The 24,677-nt window shown below is 47.9% G+C and overlaps 2 protein-coding genes and 1 pseudogene across 3 annotated transcripts in view; 1 reads left to right on the plus strand and 2 right to left on the minus strand.

Annotated features, from left to right (window-relative positions):
* The window catches only part of LOC119394077 (uncharacterized), an 86,735-nt gene that overhangs the window by 44,941 nt on the left and 17,117 nt on the right, over positions 1 to 24,677 (plus strand). The gene's annotated exons all lie outside the window — the stretch shown is intronic.
* The window catches only part of LOC119394076 (mothers against decapentaplegic homolog 3), a 51,284-nt gene that overhangs the window by 14,343 nt on the left and 12,264 nt on the right, over positions 1 to 24,677 (minus strand). For both annotated transcript variants that reach the window (XM_037661299.2, XM_037661298.2), the window contains exons 4-5: positions 7,510 to 7,578; positions 1,127 to 1,162 (exon numbers count right to left, since the gene is read on the minus strand). In XM_037661299.2, the coding sequence (XP_037517227.1) occupies positions 1,127 to 1,162; positions 7,510 to 7,578 (105 nt within the window). The remainder of the gene's footprint in view (positions 1 to 1,126; positions 1,163 to 7,509; positions 7,579 to 24,677) is intronic.
* On the minus strand, positions 19,168 to 20,770 carry LOC125758437 (tigger transposable element-derived protein 4-like; annotated as a pseudogene).

Genomic DNA, 24,677 nt, shown 5'->3' on the forward strand with positions numbered 1-24,677 from the left:
TGATTCTAGAGCGTGTGCGTGGGCCACACGTGCCGTCTGCATCAAGAAGAAACTACTGTTTGCCGCAGCCGCTGTGGAGAAACCTAGCTCGCTGAAGCACAATCATGAATGGCGACACGCAGTTCTGAGAGCATGCAGCGAAAACACAACTGCTGTGTCTCACAGCGGCTGCAGACGAAACCGTGGTCGCTATTGATGCGATCATCGAGAGCACCCACACAATTCAAATGTGCCTAGTAAAAACATAACTAGTTTGCTGCAGCCACTGAAGCTTTGGTCGCAAATAACGAACAGTGGACGCTGACAATGCTTTTCTGAAGGCCCATGACCAATGCTGTGTCACACACGGCGGCAAACGCAAATAGGCATGACAAATTCTGGCTTTCCTGCCGTTACCGTACGGTTCATGCTGAAAATGATGATAGCAATTCAGACTGCACCGTCTCGTTTTATATGGAGGTGAACGCCATATCTACTCTCTTTTGCATTGTATGATTGCAGCGCTCTGCGCTTCGAAGATCGTCCAATTTAACCAAGTTCTGGCCAAATTTAACCGAATCAAGGAGTGTCTGATGCCAACAATGCAAATGCTTGCCGGGACTAAGAAACAAGTCCGGATTATGCAATTGTCTGAATTACCAATAGCGAAATTAATGAGCTTTTACAGTACTTTGACAAGATTGTTGATGGACAATGCTCACTGCAAATATGTATACTAGCCAGTGTAAAATAAAGGAAAGAATGAAATGAAAAAGGCAACAAGAAAATCTGCACTGTGACTTAAAACTGCAGGATTGCTATGCAGTCAAGCACATGCTTTATAAAAAAGGGAGTCCACTAACATGTGGGGCTGATTATCAAGCCCTATTTCAAGAGGTGTTGATACTGAAAAGCCTTGGCATAAAATTTTAGATGAAATTCTACAAAATAAGCACAGAAAATTGGGTAACTGGAACTGGATTGATGAATTGGCACAGCAGCTTTGCTGAAATTGCACCTCTACCCTAGTACCATGCATTATTCATCTTTGATAACCAACTTAGCCAAGTGAATTGTTGCAGTTGGCCTTAATGAGCAAATACCACAGCGTGACTAGAAAACAAGTGTAAAACAAGATGCTACAAACCTGGTGAAGGGCTGGGTGAAGAGAGGAGTACCGTATCTACAAGAAAAGCGAAGGATACATCAGTGCAATCAGTGCCAAGTCAAAGGACGTCAAGATTACACATCTTTCCATCACACTTTCTTTCTTGTGCTTCGCCTACCTTATCAGAATCAGCCAACTGGTGGGTGATTAGAGCTTAGTACAATTGTGTTAAACGAAGCTTTACACCACAAATCCTCTAGTTTCATCACCCATTTGCTCGTAGCATAAACTTGGCACGTTTGCAAATGTTGGGCACTTCAGTGTGAATACAATCAAACCTTGATAATATGTATCCGCTTTAAACACACGAACGGTTAAAACATAGTTGTGACGAATTCGCTCACTGCTTAAGCCATAGTGGTTCGCCCTACATCTACCGGTTAGTGCGTAGCCTACATACCATGATAACTTTTTGTGCCATAAAAGTTTACTGCACCACTTGACTTGCCGACGCCACAATGTACCACAAAATGTTTTCCGCATTTTCGAGAAGTGCAGAGATTGGCCAATCAATGATTCCGACTTCCACGCATGGTGATGCCTTTGCAGGTAAGCACTGAGAAAGAACGAAGGCAAGGTGGCGGCCGTCGACGAAAGCACTAGTATGACTTTTCATCAACAACCTTATCACAATAAGCATCTTCAGCTATCTGCTCGGGCACGTGTGTGGCATAGCGCTACTTTAAGCCTACTGCACGCATTTAATAGGCGACTACCTGAGCATGGGCCACCAATCGCTGTCGCCTCGTTTTGCGTTGGGCCGTGTTCAAGTGCACACAGCTTTGTAGAAATGAAAGCAGCTCGCTGTTGCCAAGTCGAGCGTCGCGAATGCCAAGAAACCTCGCTGCGTTAAAACTATCACACTAAACACATGCATATGGTACAGCAAGCGTAGCGCTGCTGTAACCGTACTGCAAGCTTTTATTAGGCAACAACTTAAACGTGCCTCCGTCTGCTGCCAGGACTGCTGGAGCATTGCAGAGTGCACATTGCTTGCAGGAAGCTGGCATTCACCGCGTTAACCCAACAAGCTACTCAACACTTCTGTGCACTGTCTGGAGTGGTGTGGGTACAAAGAACACTTACAGAGCAAATGCGTATGTACGATACAGCAAGCGGCACAACAGTGACAGCGTGAGCCGAGTAGAAGACGCGCTGCATGCAACTAGCCAGGAGCCGACTGGCTCCATGTGGTCATACTGTGTTTCAATGAAACTCAGTTTTCGCTTAGTAGCAGATTGCAGCACAGACACGCGTACAAATGTATTGTGGAGAGCCGATACTGTGCGTTCTGTTATGTCAGTTGCTGCAAATCCCGGACCTTGTAATAGTTTCGAAAGCTCCTTGGCATTGCCACCGAGCGCTATCAGACGGTCGTGTGGGAGTGCCAGAATCTTTTCTGCACTTTGACAAAAAGAAAGAGAAGGCTTCATGGTGGATGCTTTAGGCAATATTTGCTGTAGTACTGTATTTCTGTGTTAAAGGCGATCTGGCACGCGTCACGCGATGCAAACTTGTACTTGGTGGTTAATGCATACTACCGTTTAGTGCATCATTATGGCGTGTCCCTGGTAGGTACGTATTAACGAGATTTCGCTGTACAGTCAAAGTGCGAATTTTAATTTCCCTAGGGATTGCAAAAGTGCCCAAATAATTGGGCAGTCCAAGAAAACAAATTGTCAAAACAAAGTTGTCCAAATCAAGAGACGATATTAAGTTATTTAGCGAGAATACATGAATCTTAGTGCGTGCATCATGCTTCCTGGAGCTATAGGAAACGCTTACAGCAAAGAATGAGCAAGCCACAAATTTGGTGGCACCACCCCTTTAAGGGGCCGAATCGCCACAGCCCCATTTTAAGTGAGTGCATGGCTGTGATTTCGAAAGAGCACTTCAAAATGCCCTTGGAACTCCGACATCGACGTATGCAACAAAAATTGGGGGACCCTTAAGGTTCGCCTTTTAAGAGTTGAACGGGACAGCGAAATCCGGGCCCTAGTGCGCACTGCAACCACTAAGTGCGTACTTATTAATGTGTATCGTTACACACACACACACACATGCACGGGCGCGCAATGTATCTATAGTAATGGTACAGGTTTTCGATCTAAAGCACTTCCCTGGTGCAAGAGTCGAGACATATTTCTCACAATGCCTCACAGATGGCACCACATTATCTAATGTTTGCTGTTTGCTTGATAAACGCCTCCTCTAGAAAGCAGGCGTTGGCTTGATATGTTTTCCGCTAGATGGACATAGTTGTCCATTTTTGGAGCTGTTTGAAAGTTCATGTGTGTTTTTAGCGGCGATGGCTGCATTATCGTGTCTTTTTTTCGAAGCATGGCGTCGCGCAAAAAACGTAGTTTGATGGCCTCGCCAATGCGCCTACAAATCGCCGAATGGGCTCATTTTCGTCATGACACTTGCCGAACAAAACGCGTTAAAGGCCAACTCCGGCGATTTTTTGGCCATGTCAAAGTAATGGTGCTTTTATGTTCCTGAGACGCTCCTGTTACGGGCCCGATAGCAGAAGTACTCGGCAAATTGGAGAATAATTTTAAATAAGCAAAAAAGCGCAACACCGAAACCGAAACACAACCGAGTGTACTGTCTAAGTATGACGTAGACGTTGTTACGAACGAACCGGAAGTCGTACAAGGCATGCCAGTCACGCCGGCGCGGAGTATGAAAACTGTGACAGCCGGGACGACCAGCGAAGCGCCGGCCAAACCCACGCTGTCTGTCGCCTTGTGCACAGCAGACGTTCGCTGTAGCGGCCTAAGCGCCGAAGTTAGCGGTGCCCTCGGCTGCGTCACTTCCGCCGCCTTGCCAACACTGACATCACAGACGCAATGTTGCCAATAATTGTGGGAAGCCAGGAGGGCGTTTGCAGACAATCTTTAAAATTCATTTGCAAACAATCTGCACATGTCTCAAGCCTGTAATTTGGCATAAATGACGGAAACGTGCAAAGGAACGTACCCAGCGAATTTCACTGAGATCCATCGAACTCGAAAAATCGCCGGAGTTGGCCTTTAAGGACTCCTTCCACTACATGGCATTTATGTAGTGTTTTTTCCAACACAGTTGCAAGTAACATCGTGGCTTTGTGGTAGGACATCTGCTTGCCATGCAAACGGCCCGGGTTCGATCCTCAATGGGAACGAAGATTTTTACTGTTTATTTTATTTGCATCTTTCTAGATTTTTCGGTCACGGACGATTTTTCGCTCACAAGCGTCGGTAGCGACACCGTCACCAACACCGGAATTTCTGCGACATGAGCTCTTCAACGCTATCGCGTTAATACAATGACCCAGAACACAGTGGCTGTGGCAGCAGAGTAAATCGTCCAGCTTTTCCCGATGCACGTGCATGCATTTATACAATGATGTCCTACAGCACGAAAATCCCTGCCACTTCAATTAAACGCAGTAGCTGCCAGATGGAGCCGATCATTCCTAGCTAGTTGTGTGTGCCACATTGCCTACTAAGGCCACAGCATCGCTGCAGCAGCGCTTGCTGCATCATACGCTTGCATTTGCCGCGAGTGTTGCACTCCTGACACCGTGTGCATACCTGCCAAGTTTAGAGAAACGGAATCAGGGGGTATGAAGTAGAGGTGTGCACGGGCTCCGGGTAGCCCGAAAGCCCGAGCCCGACCCGGCCCGCGGGCCGGGCTCGGGCGGGCCGACGTGTTTTCACCTCAGGCCCGGGCCGGGCTCCGGCCCGGTGCAAAGCCCGACTCAAGCCCGAAATATAAAGAATGAGCGGGAATTGTTTTCCAGCACGCATACAGCGCCTTTTCCGCGACCACCCTTTACCGCTTCTCCTTTCCACTCGCTACTTTAAACTAAAGGGGCGCAGGTAAAGCGCTGCCTCTGTTGCACTCCGACAAACAGAGAAGTAACACCACCTGAGCTGGTGACGGCGCCACGTGACTGTTCGCGTTAGATTTAAGGCCAAATCCCATATGAGTTAAAATGCACGCGACAGCGATGAGTGACCCGACGTAGATCGCCTTCGTGCAAGCTGACGCTTGCATGGGCATACCCCCATACACGTGACGGCTTTGGCGAGCGAACTCTATTGTTGCTGGCATGAGGCCGTCTACTTGCATTTTGTAATCTGTGTAATAGAGACTGTTCGTCGTGCGTCGTTTCATCATATTTGATATGCTCAATAAAATGCCATATTACCGGAAAACGATGTTTTGTTTTCGCAACGAACCTTCAAAAAGCCGGGCCGGGCCGGGCCCGGGATTGTGTTTTCTTACGTCGGGCCGGGCGGGCTCGCTGCCCTTTGCCGTCGGGCTCGGGCGGGCCTTCGACAAAGTCAGCGGGCCCGGGCCGGGCTCGGGCTCAGAAATACGGCCCGTGCACAGCTCTAGTATGAAGTATGCCGACTGCTGGGGGGGGGGTATTGCGATAGCAATTATATGGACACTGTCAGTGGGATTTTGCGGTCGCCGCTGATCTGTACAGAGTCCAAACTGATAACATCGCTTACGCATCGTCTGTTTCACGTGCGAGTGAAAGCACGCTAACGCTAGGGACGAACGCGTCTGAAGCAGAGATGAAACAACCCGGCTGTCACTGTCGCGCGAAGGGCACATGCGATAACATCGCTCCGCGTGCGAGGCCTGTCGTCGCTTGCTTCCAGTTATTTCGTCGGGCATGGGACCATAAAGGGTGCCGTTGAGACGGGGACGGTCGCAAGCGCTGGCGAACACGCTATCTCGACAGACATCGGTAACGGCTACCCTTTTAAGTGCTGGGCTCTCCACTTAAAGCAGTAGTGACACAAAATTTTGAAGGCGAGATAACTTGTGGGATAAATTTGTGTGTAAACAAACGCATCATCTACGAAATATTAACGGCTGATATAACCTATAACACATTTAGGATCAATTTTTAAATTGCGTGTAGCGCATCTGTACGCGAAACGTCCCACCTCGCGTCACCGTGACGCACGGGGCGCGCAATGCACTGGACGCGCGGGGCAAAACTGGATTTCCGGGAGATTTTCCTATGACCCGTACAACCGGGAGAAACGTTCAAAATCCGGGAGTCTCCCGGGTAATCCGGGAGACTTGGCAGGTATGCGTGTGTGACAACAGCAAGCTGCTTTCGTTCTTGCAAGCAATGAGTCCTTGCAGCGCTTAGCAGTCTCACATAACGAGTTGGCACAGCGAGTTTGTCGCATAATAAAAGCAAGCAGTACACTTACAACTGTGCTAAACCACATGCTCTAGTGAGCAGTTATTCGAAGATGCTTATTATATAAGGTTGCTGGTAATTAAGTCAAACTGGTGTGCTCACCACGTGCCACCATCGCACCTCCGTGCATTTCCGCTGCTCATCCATAAAGGCATTACCACACTCGCGCCACTGAATGACTGCTGTTTGCACTTACCGAAAAGGAAAGATCTTTTGTGGCACTGCATCGTGTCGGCTACACCACGAGCTGAGGGGAGCAGTTAACCTCAATCCCACAAAAAGTGATCACGGCATGCAGTAAACGGCACACAGGATACATCATATCATATTTATGTTTTAACCATTGGCATGTTTAAAACAGACCTGCGTTAATGAATTTTTGCTGAGAAGACAGCGAGTGTGTGCATGTATGAAAAAAAAAAAAGCATTCACTGAATTCTGTGACAGTGGCCCCTTCCAATTCTTGGAATGCTTCACTGCATAACATTATGGCAAAGCTAACTTTTGGAATCTGTAACCACAGTAAACAGATGGACGCACAGTGGTCCTGGCTAAGGAGTGCGAGATACAGCAGCGGCTTCATTTAATGCCATGTCAGTCCTGAAATCAGAGCTGAGAGCACAAAAAATCGGATTTCAAAGAGTTTCAGCATAGAAAATTTCAGATGTTCTTATACCTTGACTCTACGAGACTTGTGGCGGTGCCATGAAGGCATCTGCATTTTCAGCAATGACCGAAAAATCGGTAGTTCACTGTAATACATTGGATTCACTACATTATGTTATAACTAAAAGCACTGTGAAGAACATCAAATAAAAAGGGGCTACTCGGAGTGCTGCAGGGACCGCAACAATGACTTGGTATTTTGGCACAGGAACAGCAGCTCCCATGTCAAGATCCCTCACTACAGGACAACAGAGGCAACGTTTTGAAAATGACATAATCCATAATCAACATGCCATAATGAAAGCCAGGTCAGTGATGACGTTCCAAACATCATAATTTTTTTGAGACTGAAAAAATTTAAACAGAAGCACTCGGAAGGAGACGCACAGCAAAGTGAACCTGACTGAGGGACAATTGAAGCATTTACACACAAATGCAGTGCCGGATTTTATTGAGTCAGGCATATCTCACAACTCACCCATGCTGTCAGCGCCATTTTGATCAGTGGTTTCTCCGTCTTCGCTCATGTAACCCGGCGGAGGTGTCTCTGCAAAGGATAACAGAACATACCAGTCGTGCTGTATGCTTTGCAAAAGCGGCATCCCAATACAGTTAAACCTGGATATAACGAAAGTGACAAATTCCAGAGAAATTTTGTTGTAAACAGGTTTTCGTTATATCCAGTTTCAGCACGAAAATTAGGAAAATAAACGCACAAATTAAACACAAGAAAAATTAAAGGCACACCACACCCAAAACATTTATTTAGCAACTGCATATTTTGCTCTATTGCTTATTTGTGAGGATGACAATACTGAATGTTCATAGGACATCAATACAACGCTGCTCCGTCATCGTCTAGCCCTGGCCTCCGAGATTGGCTCCGGCAACGTGACGGTGCGTTGCCAGAGCCAATCTTGGAGGCCATGGTCTCGCGAACCTATGGTGCGGCGCAAGACGGCAAAGCGCTTGACAACAGTGACGAGTCGACCTCTGAAGATCTGTCGTTGTCACCATGGTCGCGAACAGTTTCCACCAGCGCCTAACCTGACATCTCCTCGGTAGTGACGACACAGTGGCTGGCGTTAAAAAAAGCTGCACGTTGTCAGGGGCTGCTCCATGCGCGCGCAGTGAAACCACGCACGCACGCATGGCGTCGAAAACGAAGAGCGAACTCCATATGTGGCGCGAACTCTAAGCGTAACAACACGGAGTAAGGATTTTTTTTTTTAGTGGCGTCGCCTGGTGTCATGTTAACAAAGAGCAGTTCAGAGACTACTGCAACAACCGAAGAGTGGCGCTGCCAACAGAAAAGCCAATTTCCTTTTTTTTTACTAAAGCCGGCGCGGTTAGCGCGGTGGCACCCACGAGCGGCTGCATGAGGTTTGAAGGGGGGCGGGGGAGGGGGGGCATGCCTGCGCTGTGCACGTGCCCGTGGCGGCACTTGCCTGCTCGCCTCGTGCACACCCGCACGCACAAACAAGCACTTGCTCTCGTCTTGCAGTCGCCGGGGCTTCAAGCGCACCATGCGCGATGCCGACGCTTCGCGCTCTTGTCGGCGGAGTAACCGCAGAAGATGCATGCGGCGGCTCCTGCTCATGCCAAAATGACAAAATTCAGGACAAAATCCCTAGGTTGTTGGTGGCGAAAATTCGCTGTATCAAGGGTGTCTCCTGCTGCCACTTTGTTACACAGAGGTCGCAAATACATGTGCTTCTATGGAGTAACAGCAAGGAATAGAAAAACTTCGTAATATCAAAGAATTCTTTGTATGGAGGTTCATTATAGGCAGGTTTAAATGTAATGCATTAAACTCGTTTCAAACCTTTTTGCGGATTAGTCTGGTTTTGCAAGTGCACAAGTTACCGCGTACTCCACCAATGCAATGACGCTCAACACACAATAGCCATTCCTCTTCAACCACTGAAGTAAAGAGTCTCTGGAGTGACCACTTACAATGTGCATCAAAAAGAAAGCAGACAACGCAATGTAATTTTACAGTGGCCACATCTGCAAATGTCCATGTCACCATGAGGCGGCTTTGGTAACATTGGCTGGCAACAATAGGACCATGGCCAAATATGCACCATGTTAACTTTCAATTGCATATATTTTTCACGCCATACAAATGTTCACACCTACAGCTGCTGCCTATGCAAAGTGAAGTTCACATGGCATCGTAATACACACCCAGACAGAGCACCGATTTGCACGCTAATGCAACATTTCACAATGTGGAGAAAGGATTGTGACCAGAGGCATATGTTAGGGGTGTGCAAATATTCGAGTTTTGAATTCGAATCGAATAACACCTGATAGGATAATTCGATTAGACTTTCGAATAGCTAGTATTCGAAGTTTCGAATAATTCGACAGGACGAATACCTAAAACGTGACAAAGGCCAATGCTGCAATTTGGATAGGGTGGGGTGGTTAAAACTAATGCTAACGTCGGTACAGTAGGCCACCGTTAAGACTTGCGCCTACTATATCTTGGTTCAAAAGCGAGCGTACGTTTCTTTTAAAGGAGGTTATGTCATTTCCACACATAAAAAAAGCACGCAAGAAAACTCAAGCCCTTCCCAACTTCATTTCTGAAACGAAGGCACGGACTCCTTCAGTAGTTCGGTCGCGTACGCCCAAGAGCCGTAAAACGTCCCAACCTTGGGCCGTGAAACCCTTGTTGATTGGCTTCAGACGTGACAATTTGTTTACGCTGTGCAGTCGCCACTGCCACACCGCACCACTCGTTCAGATACTCCCATCGTTCCGACGCACAGTCAATACGCTGCTGTGAACGGGCGCCCGAAGATTTCTGGGCACGGCGCACTCATGAGGATGAAGCACAACATTGCCATTGTCGATAAGCTGTATTGCACGACCATAAGGTAAAAAAATAGCTACCGTAACCCCCTCTGTTAGCCGTTAAGAGGTGAGGAGTGCCGCTGCTGACTGGAATGGCAGCTTTTCTATCAACACGCTTGAGCGCCCGTGAGAGCTGAAAAAAAAAAACCCCTCCCGAACAAGCGCGTAATAAAGCTGTCACCACGCTGTACCATCCCCGATTTTTCCTTTCTCTTGACGCAACTGGCAGTACAGTAAAAGCTCGTTAATTCGACTCTCGTTAATTCAGAAAATCGGTTAATTCGGACACGTCATCTGGTCCCTGTAAATATATGCATCACTCTATGAGACTGGGCGCTCGTTATTTCGGACAGATTTGACCGCAGATCGGATAATTCGGCGACTTTCGGGCCGCTGGCGAGGCTCGAAAACGAAAAAAGAACCATTCGGAACAAAAGTGAAGCTCAAACGCAGCATCGCCATGGACATCAATTATCGGCTTGGCCAATGCCTCTTTGACTAGACTCCCGCCGCGTCGCTCGCTTTCCCATTGCGGCGGCGGTTCCCTCAGTTCCCCACAAAATCCGTGAGGCAGCGCTCGTAGCCTGACCGACTTCCGGGCGGCAGCGGAAATACGCTTACACCTTCGAGACTGTAACAACGTGATGGCAATCTCGGAGGCAGCAGCACGTGATCTTTAGTAAGTAAGTAAAAGTAAGTAAGTAAGTAAGGTGTTACTATTCACTTTTAACACAGGACCGGCGTTTTAAGTGCCGCAGGAAGAAAAACCCGTTGCATCCGTTGCAGGCGTGCGCTATAGGGGGCGCTCGTTGCCTGACCGCGGAGAAAAAAAGAGGGAGAGGGTACGGAACCGGGTTACCGGACCACGCGGCGGGCATCTAGTCAAGGAGGCATTGGCTTGGCTTGACTTGAGCCAAGCCTTTTCTTCGCGCGTGATAGCGTGTGGGGCGTGTGGGTAGTGTGGGTTTGGTGCGGTGTCATTTTTGTTTCTTTGTTCCCGTTGGTGTGCTGCATCGTTGAACGCTGTTTTATCGAGGAACAATTCAGTACGGCTCCTTTAGCTTGATCGTTGCTGGTGCTTTTGTGCTGACTTTTCGTGTGAACGCACTCTCCGCCGATGGCAATGCCGGCAAAGCGGCCCAAGTACGAGGCCAAGGACTTCACCACCAAAGTAGAAATTTTGCGTGCCCTGAAAAATGGGCTCTCCCGGCAAGAAGTAGCTCCTGTGCCACGACGTCGGCAAACAATACGACGCGAGTCTCCTGAGCGCAGTTAGCATTCTTCGCGTATGTGTGGCAGAGCACGCCTGCGCACGCCATTGCCAACTGTTTCAGGCCCAGTGGCTTTGTTGTACCCGACTCCAGCTATGCCGCAGTGGCCGAAGTGTCGCCGAACGACAGTGCCGATGACGGGCAGGATTTCGGAATTGTTATGCCTGATGCAGTGACACTCAACGATTATATCGGCATTGATGGCGTTGCCACTGCCGGCTCTCTGACTGATGAGCAAATCGTCAAGGAAGTGATGCATGGCGACGAATCCGAGAACGAAGAGCCTGAAGAGCAGCAGCCACACTATAAGCCACACAGGCCCCCTCACACTGTGAAGGAAGCCGCGGAGGCCCTCGTCGCCCTTAAAGAATTTTGTTTTGGCACTGCAGATAGCATGCAAGCTGCTGAGCACCTTGAAGGGCTCAGAAAAATTGTGTCCACGCGAATTTCTGCTCGAAAACAGAGACGCATCCGCGATTACCATGTAAAGTAAAGGTATGCTGAAAAAACTCTTGCATTTATTGTTTATTTCGACCATTCGATAATTCGGACATTCGGTTAATTCGGACATTTTTTCCGGTCCCTAGAAATCCGAATTAACGAGCTTTTACTGTATACGTTTTGTGTAAATATACAATTCTATATTCAATACAATATACGATATTTATGGCCACTATTCAGCACTATTCGATTCGAATTCGATTCGACATGAAATTGCACTATTCGCACACCCCTAGCATATGTATGTACAGAGGAGTACCGACCCAAAAATGTCACTGTTTTTTTAGCTGCAATAAGTAACTAACAACCCACTCATCGTGGCTGGAAGCCTTGTTTGCTCGAGCGCACAATGGTTAATATATTTGGAGACGTTTTTATAGCGTCCGATCGCAGTTTCAGTTTCAGAAAGCGCCGAGAGAAGCGGGACCAGGCAAGGTTTCTGTGTAGACACAGCTGACCATGTGAGCACACAACACATTGACACACTCGCCACGCGTGCAAGTGAGCACCTCGTTAACTGCGGGAAAGAGCTTGCGCAAGAAGCATGGCAGCCAACACAAACTCTTTATAAAACAGCTCTGCGAGAGAAACCCCGCTAAGTTTAGTTGAAAGAACACTTGACATCACAAACTTAAAGGAGAAGTGACATAAAATTTCAAGCTTGAGATGTGGCCTTCACTCGATAGCTTGGCATGCATAAGATTTTTGAGTGAAGTATGAACTGCGTCCATTATGTAGAAGTTATTTTATTTCAAGGGGAAACTGCGTATGAAGGCTCAACATGGCATTCAACACCCTGTAACATCGACAGTACTACAACGTGTTAAGCGGTTCCCCAGACACTGAGTGACAATGCACTGGTAACGATAACGTCCACTATCTTAGTGTTGTCATCGTGGTGCCGACTGGCGGCGACGCCTGGCAGCGGCTTCGCTTCGATTGTCTGTGTTGGTTCCTTTCAAATCCTGTGTCTTCGCCGCACGCCCGTCAGCGTGATAATTTTGAGCGCCGATCTCAACAGCATTACATGCTAGCGTGCCATAAAACAGTTGTGTGTGACTTACACCAGCAGCATTTCAAGTACCACAAGAAGGAATGTCTTCGTCGCTGAGAGCTCCAACAGTCGTTTATAAAAGCTTCCCGGTATGACTATGCATGCAATTTAAGTCTCTCGATGAGTCTCCGCGATGCACTGAACACTGGCCTTACACACCCAGAGGATGTGCTGGCCTTGGGAGTTTGATAGCGGCATTGGCGAAACACGAAAGCACGAACGCCTGGCTGGGAACGAGAGGCGCAGGGCGCCAACAGCGTGTCTCTGTATGTGGGCAGTGAAAGAAGGCGAGCCCGGCATAATAGAAGAATCGGCCGACGTGAATGGTGTTCTGAGCAGTGCGGACATATTTAACCTGTAACAAATCGTTGAATAAATCTCTTGTTGCTGGTCACTAGACGGCTTACTTTTGTGGACAGGATAGGAGTGCCTGTGCTATCCACAATGTTTCTTCCTATTCTGTGTTCTTGGCAGCCAGCATGGCCAAAGCGTGCGTCTCCAGGTGCCTTCTCCTTACTGCTCGGGCCGGCATCAATTTTATAATCGATGCTTAGCATAGGATCGAAGCGAAAATGATTCGCCACATCGCGAATCGCAGCGATTTGCAATACCTCAGTGTTTTCTTTATCACTTGTAGACACTGATGACAGCGGCAACGACAATAGTGGTGACAAACACATGACTATACGTGCACGCCTAGCAGATGAAATGTCAGCTGAAACTCGTGTCACCGTTTCATGTGGCCACGTGATCAAATGGAGCGTGACCGCAGGAGGTAACTGCGCGACAGCGCTGCCAGCACTGCAAGTCGGCCGGCTTTGCACCCGTTTTGAATGGCGCTCTATACTCGTCATGCTAATTAATATTAGATATTTATTTGTCCTTCCATTTCATTATCAGTAGCGAATCGTTACTAGAGGGTCGATAACTACGCGTGGACGCAGAAAATGAGACGTGTAAAGTTGATGTCACTGCTCCTTCAATAAAATGAGGCAAAAAAGAAAAAAGATTTACAGTCAACTGCCGATTTTTCGGACTCCCTAGGGACCGCGAAATCGTCCGAAAAATCGGGCAGTCCGAAAAAACAAATTCATGCTTTTTTATTCTGCACAAGTGGTCACAGCGCCGCAGCCACGTCCGAAATAGCTTTAATGCCTCCCAGTACAATTATCAGGCATTTTGGTGCACGCCCAGGCTCTCGCAAATACATTCGGTACCTGCCGCGAACCCCGCTTAACTACGTACGTGCCGACCGCCACTTTTGCATCTTGTGATGAGCGCCGCTGATAGCTGCAAAGCGCGGAATAGATTATGGCTATCTCGCATGAAGCGTTTGTAAATGATGACGCGGAACGCAAAGACTGAGGCGGAAGAGCGGACGACTCATCCGGCTTTCCCCGATGCGTGTGCGCATTGTAAACATGCGCACACACATCAAGCGGGTCGTTTCTAGTTGTGTGCAGCACATCGCCAACTAAGCTGACGCCGTCACTTTACTGCTGCTGTAACGTACGCACGCATTTATCATGAAAGGGTTCGTGATGCGCACTTAGTTCCTGACCGCACACGGGCGCGGCAATGGCGAGCTGGTTTCGTCCGCGAATGCAACGCGTCTATGCGGCGCACTTAGCGGTCTCGCACAAAGAGGCAGCAGGAATGGCGGCGCGGCGCATTTGGGTTCTCGCCTATTAAATGCGTGCAGTACGCATGCAACTGCGTTAGGCCACGTGCACTAGCGAGCAGTTAACTGAAGATGCTTATCGTAAGGGTTGTCAGCGATTAAGCCGTACTGGCGCGTTTGCCAGCTGCCGCCATCATGCCTCCGTGCATTTCCGCTGCTTATCCGTAACATCGCCACACGGCGCCACGATAGCGGCTCCTTTGAATTTCTGGTCTGCTTCACCCCATAACGCCTTGGTACTGCAGCAAAGCTGACTTTCGGACTGTGCTATCGTCACAAACAGACCGACTCGCGAAACCGCTGGTTCGAACCTACGAGATGATAGACGCGGCAGAGATGGGGGGCTTCAAATAATGCCTTTCGGACCTGCAATTTGGGCAGAAAGTCCGAAAAATCGGACGCGGAATAGCTTCAGCGTCCGAAATTTGGACGTTCTAATACATTGACGTCTATGGAGCTGGTGATGGGGCCGCGAAAGCGTCCGAATTTTCGAGCATGTCCGGAAAATCGGGCGTCCGAAAAATCGGCATTTGACTGCTACACCTGGGCACCTAGAATGGACTACACCACCAGGATCTGTATAACAATGCCTTTGAATGCACCGTTTATTGGCTTGGCTTGCATTACAGGCTACAATGAAACTTGTGAGGCCTCTTACGTGATGGTGCCCTCCAAAATTGACATCGTTTACCGAAAGAAACAAATAAAAAATAACAGCCGCAACAAACACCGGAAGGTGGAAAACGAAAACTTTGTCCTATTATCACCCTAAAAGAGCACGATTACGATATCATCTTGGCTGATAACCGAAATATAATATACAGTCAACTGCCAATTTTTCAGACTCCCTAGGGACCGCGAAATCGTCCGAAAAATCGGGCAGTCCGAAAAAACAAACTCAATGATTTTTATGCTGCTTAAGTGGTCAAATCGCCACAGCCACGTCCGAAATAGCTTTAATGCCTCCCAGTACAATTATCAGGCATTTTGGTGCGCGCCCAGGCTCTCGCAAATACATTCGATACCTGCCGCGAACCCCGCTTAACTACGTACATGCCAACCGCCACTTTTGCATCTTGTGATTAGCGCCGCTGATAACAGCAAAGCGCGGAATATATTACGGCTATCTCGCATAAAGAATTTGTAAACGATGACGCGGAACACAAAGACTGTGGCGGAAGAGCGGACGACTCGTCCGGCTTTCCCCGATGCGTGTGCGCATGTAAACATGCGCACACACATTGCTGAATCGCCGCCGATACGCAGCATTTGCTGCTGTGTCAAGCCGATCGTTTCTAGTTCTGTGCAGCACATCGCCAACTAAGCTGACGCCGTCACTTTACTGTTGCTGTATCATACGCACGCATTTATCATGAAAGGGTTCGTGATGCGCACTTAGTTATTCACCGCACAAGGGCGCGGCAATGGCGAGCTGGTTTCGTCCGCGAAGGCAACGCGTCTATGCGGCGCACACAGCAGTCTCGCACAAAGAGGCAGCAGGAATGGCGGCGCGGCGCATTTGGGTTCTCGCCTATTAAATGCGTGCAGTAAGCATGCAACTGTGCTAGGCTACGTGCATTACCGAGCAGTTAACTGAAGATGCTTATCGTAAGGGTTCTCAGCGATTAAGCCGTATGGGTGTGTTTGCCAGCTGCTGCTGTCACGCCTCCGTGCATTTCTGCTGCTTATTCGTAACATCGGCGCACGGCGCCGCGATAGCGGCCCCTTTGAATTTCTGATCTGCTTCACCCCATAACGCTTCGGCATTGCGGCAAAGCTGACTTTCGGACTCTGCTACTGTCTCGAACAGACTGACTCGCGAAAGCGCTGGTTCGAACCTACGAGATGATAGACGTGACAGAGGCGGGGGCTTCAAATAATGCCTTTCGGACCTGCAATTTGGGCAGAAAGTCCGAAAAATCGGGCACGGAATAGCTTCAGCGTCCGAAATTTTGGACGTTCTAATACATTGACATCTATGGGGCTGGTGACGGTGCCGTGAAAGCGTCCGAATTTTCGAGCATGTCCGGAAAATCGGGCGTCCGAAAAATACGCAGTTGACTGTATAAATAAAGAAGAAAGGCATGCATTTTTTATGGGTGTCAATACTTGTCACAGTCATGGGCAAATTATTTACTAATCATCATTGACATTATTGGTGCCTCTGTCACTGATTTATAGGTATGGCACAATGTCTTCACCTCTGTTTACCGCGTTGAAGATAGGCTTGTGTGAATATTCGAGCACTTCAAATATTTGTACGAATATTACAGTATTTGAATTCGCTTTGATTCGAATTTAAATTACTGAAAATTTCGAAGTATTCGAAATGAACGAATAGGTGCATATTAGGCCGCATGTAACCGCCCTGTAACGGTGGTTTCACTGTAGTGGAGGGGTGCTACACTGTCAATACACCTTTTCAGGAAAAATCCGCGAATCCCCACTTCAAGGTTAAATGAACATACCATATTTACTCGAATCTAGGCCAGCCCCGATTCTATGCCGACCCCGAAATTCTAAGCCGACCCCGACCCCAATTCTAAGCCGGCCAGAAAAAGAAAAAAAAAAACATCATTGTACTCGAATCTAAGCCGACCCTCCCACTTTCACACAGTTAAAAAAAAAAAAAAACACCGGCTTAGATTCGAGTAAATACGGTATTTCCTCACATAGATTCACCATTTTTAAAGAGACTGTCAACCGTCCGTTATCGCTTTTCTGTTTTGTACCGCAATAGAAAGCGTACCTTCTGAAGTGTCCAACCTTGCAGCGGCTTCTCTGGAAAGTGAGTAAAAATTTTTAAAACTGAATTTTTCTATCTGCGTTCGGTCTTCTACCATTGGCATGAAACATGCCCACAACACTAGTTGGTGGACACGATGACCCCCGATTGTAGTGCCGGTAAAAATTAAAACCAAAAGCACATGTGATTTCTGTAGGATTACTTTATTTTCGCTGAACACTAATGTCATGAATGTAACAGTTGTTTTCAGCGCGCTAGCGGTTACATGAGGCCTTATTATACGATTACAGAGCACTTGTTTTGCTGTAATCGCAGTGCATGTGTTTATTTTAGCACTGCTGCCGCAATCCAAGCCAAGTTGATTCATCAAAAAGAGACGATAAATGCACGCCTTCACAGCGCAGCACATGTGAGACATCCTAACAACAATACAGCGGAACAGTACGACCAGTGTGGAGGGTCGCATAGCATAGCGCATGAGTTGAAGCAGACTAAATCGAAGGACTGCGCCGCAAGCAGCACCACCAGGCGCCTTTCTGGATGTGCGAGAAAAAAAAAAGCAAAAAAATGACTCTCTGACACAACCGAAAGCTGCCTCAAGTGCGTAAAATACAATTTCAAGTTATACATAATTCCAGTAAGACAGATAACTGGGCAAGTTGGTATGGATCCATAATTTAAACTTTTTTAGCGCGCACAAAAGACAAGGACAAGCAAGAGACACACGAGCGCTAACTCTCAACTGTTTATTTTTTCAAAGGAACGATACATATAAATACCCAAAAACCAGCATAGAGCATGTGCGGCGCAAGTCATGTGGCACACTGTCAGAAGGGCTAAACAGAATTTAAAAAAACAAACTCTTTATCTGTTAGATAAAGCATGCTCTATGCTGGTTTTTGGGTATTTATATGTATCGTTCCTTTGAAAAAATAAACAGTTGAGAGCTAGCGCTCGTGTGTCTCTTGCTTGTCCTTGTCTTTTGTGCGCGCTAAAAAAGTTTAAATTATACATAATTGTTTTTAAGCTGTAGTGTGCACGCACCTCACAGGAGTACGGCCACTAGCGTGGTTTCGGACTTAGTGAGCCACAGGGCCGCGTTTGCCGTCGCCTCGCGTGAACTAGCGCGCCGCTGCACACGTACGTTCGAGCGCAAAGGCGCCAAGCGCAACGCGGCAAGTACACAGTACTGCTCTCGAGATCCGCAACAGTTTATTGCCTGCGGCAACACCCCAAAACGCAGTACAACGCCCGCTCCCAAAGGCGGCGGGAGAAGCAAAACAGGCTTCACCACGCCACGGGCGAAAATACAACACAAAGGGTGCCGCTAGCACGTCTCCGCGGGCAAAGGGCTCACGGCGACGCACCGCTAAGGGAATACGGGTCCCTCGCGACTATGCTGCGTACTCTTACGATCCGCAACCACAGGGCCCGCACCGCACCGCTCTTCAGCCTAGCGTTTGGAAAAGGACAACGTAAGGTAAGCGCTCGCCGCTGGCGCAAGGCACCGTTAGCGAACTCCGTCCGAGCGAGCCCAAAAGAGGAGCCGACGGGAGAGAAAAGACGTGCTCACCCTACAAGGTCCAGAGAGAGTCTCAGCCCCCCTGCCGCGCGAAACGTCTCGCGAGACGCGAAACTCGAGCACAGCGCCCCTGTCGAGGTCCGACGCAGGGAGAGGGAGGTTAACGTCACTCCCCCGCTCGCCCAGCGCCGTAAGACGGCGGAGGAGGGGAGCGTCATATGATTGGACGTGGGGATGGCAGAAATAGGCGAAAACCCGCGCAATGGCGACGGGCAAGCCTCAATCCCCACAAAGCAAAATGAGTCTACCAGAGAGGATTTCTTGTCCTACCAGTAGATTGACCACATCGCCGTTGGGTGACGCTAGCGGTCATTCTTTCACGATTTTCTACATCAAATTGAAAATATACAGTGGACTCCTCTTAAACGGAACTCGAAGGGGCAAGAAAATTTGTTCCATTTATGAGAAGTTTCATTTAAGCAAAGCCCACAAAATTAATGAAATATGACTTTATTTCAAAAGCACCAACTGTGGCTGACTGAACAAAAACATTTTGAAGTATACAATACTACTACAGTTGATTAGAAAGAAAAATGTTGCTAATATTGCTGACTCGGAAAAAAGGAGGTGATAACGGTTTGCTTGGCCTTGTTCAAGCACTTTCTCACAAAGTAGGAGTGCATTGCTGAAAGGCTTGGCAGGAACTCTGTGCCACCATCGTGTTCGAAGTAGCGCTGCAACAGGATGACAGCATCTCTTGCTGCACTGTCCGGTACTGAAATGGGCCCGGGATCACACACCATCTCATCACCACTTGAGCACGGGTCCTCATCTTGAACTTCAGCTATAAGTTCCTCAAGGCTGTCCTCACGGCATGTGGCGACATTTGCATCAAGTGTTTCATAGTCCTCGCGTGTGAAAGTAGACTGTGTCACTTGACTGAAGAGAATATCAGCCTCCTCAGCCTCAGCAATGTTGTCTTCCTCGTCTGGAAGGACTTCTTGTCTTGAGAATCCTGCATGGTGGAAGCATCTTTGCAGAGTTGACACTTTCACACATTCCCAGGCATTGTGTAGAATGTGAAGAGCTGAGAGCAAGTCCACGGTGTAATCTTTTTTGTTGTCTGCACAAAGAAGCATTCGCTGGAGGACTTGGCGGCGGTAGAGAACCTTCAAGTTTTGAATTATGCCCTGGTCCATCGGTTGAATAATTGCGGTCGCATTTGGTGGCAGGAACTCTAGGCTGATCGATTTGAGTCTATCCACTTGACCGTGAGCAGGGCATTAACAATAAAAATAACCTTCCTGTTCTGCTGGGTAAATCTTCTATCCTCTTCGCACAACCATGTCTCGAAGATTGCTTGCGTCATCCAAGCTTTCCCGTTCGCGTGGTACGTGACAGGCAGCATGCACACACCTTTGAAGCAGCGTGGGTGCTTTGATTTCCTCACAACCACCATCTTCAACTTTTCGCTACCGTCCATGTTGCCACCTACTAGCACCGTAATACGATCTTTGCTTCGCTTTCCTCCCACATAGGTTTCCCTCTTGTAAGCAAGAGTCTTAGTTGGGAGTGCTTTGTAAAACAACCCCATTTCATCAATGTTAAACACGTCCCGTTGTTCATAGGCTTCCAAAATTTCTTGCAACCTCCCCTGTTGCCAGTGGCTACAGATATCTCTGTTTACAGCCGCACTTTCTCCAGAAACTGTCTTAAAGACAAGACCATGCCGCTTTTTAAAACGGCTCAGCCAGCCATCGCTCACCTGGAAGTCCTTGATCCCCATCCGAGTAGCAATCTCTTTGGCCTTCTCTTCCAAAAAGGGGCCGCTGATCGGGAAGTTCGCACTGCGCGCACGCTTGAACCAGAGGAAAAGCACATCTTCGATTTCTTTGTACGCCGTCGTTCTCATCCGCATTCTGTCCGTGGCGAAGTTCCCAAGCTTTACAGCTTCTTCAATCTTCCCTTTGTTCTTGAGTATCCTCGACAGCGTGGACTTGGAAATATTGAACTTCTACGCAATTTCTGTCTTCGATAGGTTCTTGCGGTCAAGTTCTTGGATGATCCTTACTTTCGTTGCGAGCGAAAGTGCATTGTGCTGCCGTTTTAAAACTTAAATATATACTTAAAACTTAAACTATATATATATATATAAACTATATATATATATAAAACTTAAACTGATACTTAAACGGAAAAATTTTGGTCTGTCTTTCTGTTTGTTGGCACGTCACTCGACTCAGCCACTCGCCCAAAGTTGAACCACTTGCCTAAGGGCCAGCCATCTTGAACAGCTGACTAGGTTCATACTTGTGTACATTGTCGATCAAAAAGCAAACATTACGCATATCTGAGGCGCAACATCACTAGGCAAGAATTAGGTGGTGTGTTCCTTTAATAGAAAATGCATACATACGTAATTCAAAAGACCCTAGTTTCTTAAGCTGCGCTGAAAATGAGACTGCGCTGAAACTTGCTTTCCTCCGTGCCCTCTGCACGAGCTCATTGTTGTGTTTCGCTTTCAATTCTGTATTGCACTGTATGAATGCCATGGGGTGCCGCTCTGGCATTCCTGTTTTACCCAGGCGACGTGTAAATAAAAGAGTGTGTGGAGAGTACTCGTTGAGTGTGGACATTTCTTCTGCTTCAGCGCTTCGCGCCAAACCGCGTGTTCGGGCTGGCTGGCGTACCTGCCGGTCGCGTTGGTCACCGCCGGTCTTCGCCTGCTGCTGCGACGGGACTGCCAGCCCGCAACACAGCACTCATGTTTCCAGACGTATTGCCAGATGGCGTCCATATCTCACGCAGCGCCTCTTCTATCGTCTTTAGACGACATTTGCAGCGAAGCACGCAGATACGCAGCCAATTTTTTGTTTCCATCTCAAGTTTACGACGAGATGTCGATCACTACTCGGCGCGCGCGAACATGTCCGATCGCTGGATTGGCTTGGCTAGGCTATAGTAGCTTCGGTATGTGTTTCATGGTTGCTAGACTGCCGTGGCCATTTCCGACGTTCATGGATTTTGCCCGTTTTAGTTTCATTTAACTGATGTAAGCGAAAAAAATGTTCCGGTTACCCGAAACTCTTTATCATTAAATATATAGGAGACCAACCAAATGTGCCTAGATAGTTTCGTTTATGCGGGTTTTCCGTTTAACCGAGTTTCGTTTAATGGGAGTCCACTGTAATTCCTTTTTTATGCGGCAAAAGCATGCTCGTTGCCGCCGATGTGACGAACGATCTTCTCATTTTCACCACAATCAGAAAATTTTTTCCGAGCGGTAGACAGTCCCTTTAAAGTTTAAAAGCTTGTTATACCTGCTTACATGCTCTAAATATAGTAAATTTTAAAACGTAACATATTTTACAGATTATCACTTGCATTCTACCAAAAGTCAAATCCTTCTACTACATAGTCTGTCCCAAAAGTTCCCGGAATTTTTTTGGTTGCCAGCAATGCCAACTGGTGGGGCGGCACTCCAGGCAGAGAAGTTAGTGTAGGATATAAGCTTCAAAACAAGTCCAGTTTTGGCTGCCTGTGTGCAGTTGTTGTTGGCAGGTCATGCTTTGCGCAGAGGTGTCTACTGCACCCTCGTCGAGAAAAAAAAAGGACTGGGTTTTCGAGCGCGTTATGCAATCAAGTTTTCTGTGAAACATGGTAAAAAAGGGTCGGAGACGCTCAAATTCTTCAGAGAGCATACGGTGACAACGCAATGAAACAAAGCCAAACTTTCTTGTGGCACAAGAGGTTCCGAGAAGGTCGAGAGTCTGTCAACAACGACGACCGCTCGGGAAGCCCGGCGAAGTCGCAAATGGACGGCTCGTTGCAAAAAATCCGTCAAGTTTTGGCCAAGAACCGACGATTAAGTGTTCGGATGATCGCAGATGAGTGTGGAATAACCAAAACAATCGATCATCGTGTTTTGACGGAGAATCTTCGAACAAGAAAAGTCTGCACGAAAATGGTGCCAAAAGCTCTGACGAGCGAGATGAAAGAGACGCCACACCGCGCTCGTTGTCTGAGTTGCTGACCAAATGGGTGTTGCAACACTGCCCCAGTCACCGTGCAGCCTCAATCTGGCACCACCGAACTTCTTTTTGTTCCCAATGATCAAAGGAATCCTGAAAGGAACTCGGCATGGGACGCTGGAGATGGTAAAAGCATCTGCAGTGACCTCACTGAAGGAGGTTTCTATTGACGGCTTCCAGGGCGCCTTCACTGATAGGGTGAAGCGTTGGCAACGGTGCATCAAACCAGGAGGACAGTACTATGAAAAGTTCTGAAAAGATTGTAAACTGATAATGAATAAATTATTTATAAAACAAGAATTCCGGGAACTTTTAGGACAGACCATGTACACTCAAACCTCATTACAGTAGAACCCCGCTGATACGTTTTTGAAGGGACCGTAGGAAATAAACGTAAGAGACGGGAAACGTAAGAGCCGAAAAACAGGAAAAACGGCAAAATATTTAGTGGTACAGAATTTTATTTCAATTCTTACGAGCAGCACGAAAATTGGCGCGCTCAGCCGCGATCTAGTCGATGGATAGAAACGTGGAGCTTAGGACGGCCTCATCCACAGAAATGTTATCAACGTATGTGATTTTTTTAACACCAACAGCTGTAGGCATGAAAGAACTAAGCACACGCAATCACGACCGGCGCGGCGAGTCCGACCGCGAACCGCACGCACGACCATGCGAGCTCCAACCAGCTCGAACTCCTCCCGTTCTCCGACAAATAACGATGATGATGAGTCTACGCCAACGCGATGGCAGAAGTGAATGCCAATCTCGAAGGCCTTGCTTTCGCAAGCAATTACGTCATACACGCCATGTTTGTGCAGTACAAATCTCAAAGGCTATGCTTTTGTCAATAGTAAATGCCAATCTCGAAGGCCTTGCTTTCGCGAGCAGTTACGTCATAGACGCCATCTTTGCAATTTGAATCTCGAAGGCCATGCTTTTGTTTGCATCAATTGAAAGATTCTGTTGCTTGCGCCTCTCATGCGCCTAATATTACGGTCAAACGAGGCCAAGCTGCGTGAAAATGCACCATGGCCGCTCTCTTTGGTAGTCACTCGGTCGGCTCCGAGCGCACTTCGCGACGTATCATACGGGAACGGTCCGACAGTTACGACGTAACAACGGGGTTCCCAATACATTGTATCCTATGGGAGTTATGCCGGGACCGGCGGAAAACGACGTAACAGCCGGGAAAACGCAGCAGTGAGGAACGTAACAGCGGGGTTCTACTGTATAATAAAGTCGCATCTGACAGGAAAATAAGTTCGTTATATCCAAAAATTCGTCATAAATGTATATTCATAACACTATACAGTCGATCCCGGATATATTGAACTCGGATATATCGAATTATTGGCTATATCGAACAGTTGAGAAATCCCCTTGAATTTCCCATGCAAAAGTATGGGGCTGGTGTGCACGTATATCGAACTCCCGCACAGCGAAACATCCGCTATATCGAACGCTGCTCTGCGCCGAAGCCCAGAAAGTGCATTTTCCCTAACAAATAGTGATCATTTTTCGGCCGCATTCTTATACGTTCCAGTCCCTCGTCGCGCGCAGGCGACGAAATTGCGTTGCTCTAGTTCATTGCGCAGCGCTTGTCAGTTCACCGGTATATTTGACGCGCGATTCGCAGGTTTTAATGCACGGGCTAGTGTTTTTCAAAGAGGCTGATTGCCAAGGGCACCAAAATGAGACTTCGAAGTGACTTGGCAGCCTTGTTGTAATGTTTACACTCCCTTCCTTGTCCGAGCACGATGGCATGCGGGCCCGCAAAGCATGGCCTTCGAGATCCGCAACCTCGTGACGTATTTCTAGTTTTCGGTTTTAAAATGCAGATCTCAGAGGCTACGCTTTTTTCGCATTTCTCGCCAAAGTAGCGGCTGCCTTCTACAAAGCCACAAGTGCCATCGGTATCGCCAACATGTCGACGGTGGAGAAATGTTTCTTCGTGCAGCGTTGTTAGCGTTGT

The sequence above is a fragment of the Rhipicephalus sanguineus genome, chromosome 5 (assembly GCF_013339695.2).
Source record: "Rhipicephalus sanguineus isolate Rsan-2018 chromosome 5, BIME_Rsan_1.4, whole genome shotgun sequence".
NCBI classification, from domain to species: Eukaryota; Metazoa; Arthropoda; class Arachnida; order Ixodida; family Ixodidae; genus Rhipicephalus; species Rhipicephalus sanguineus.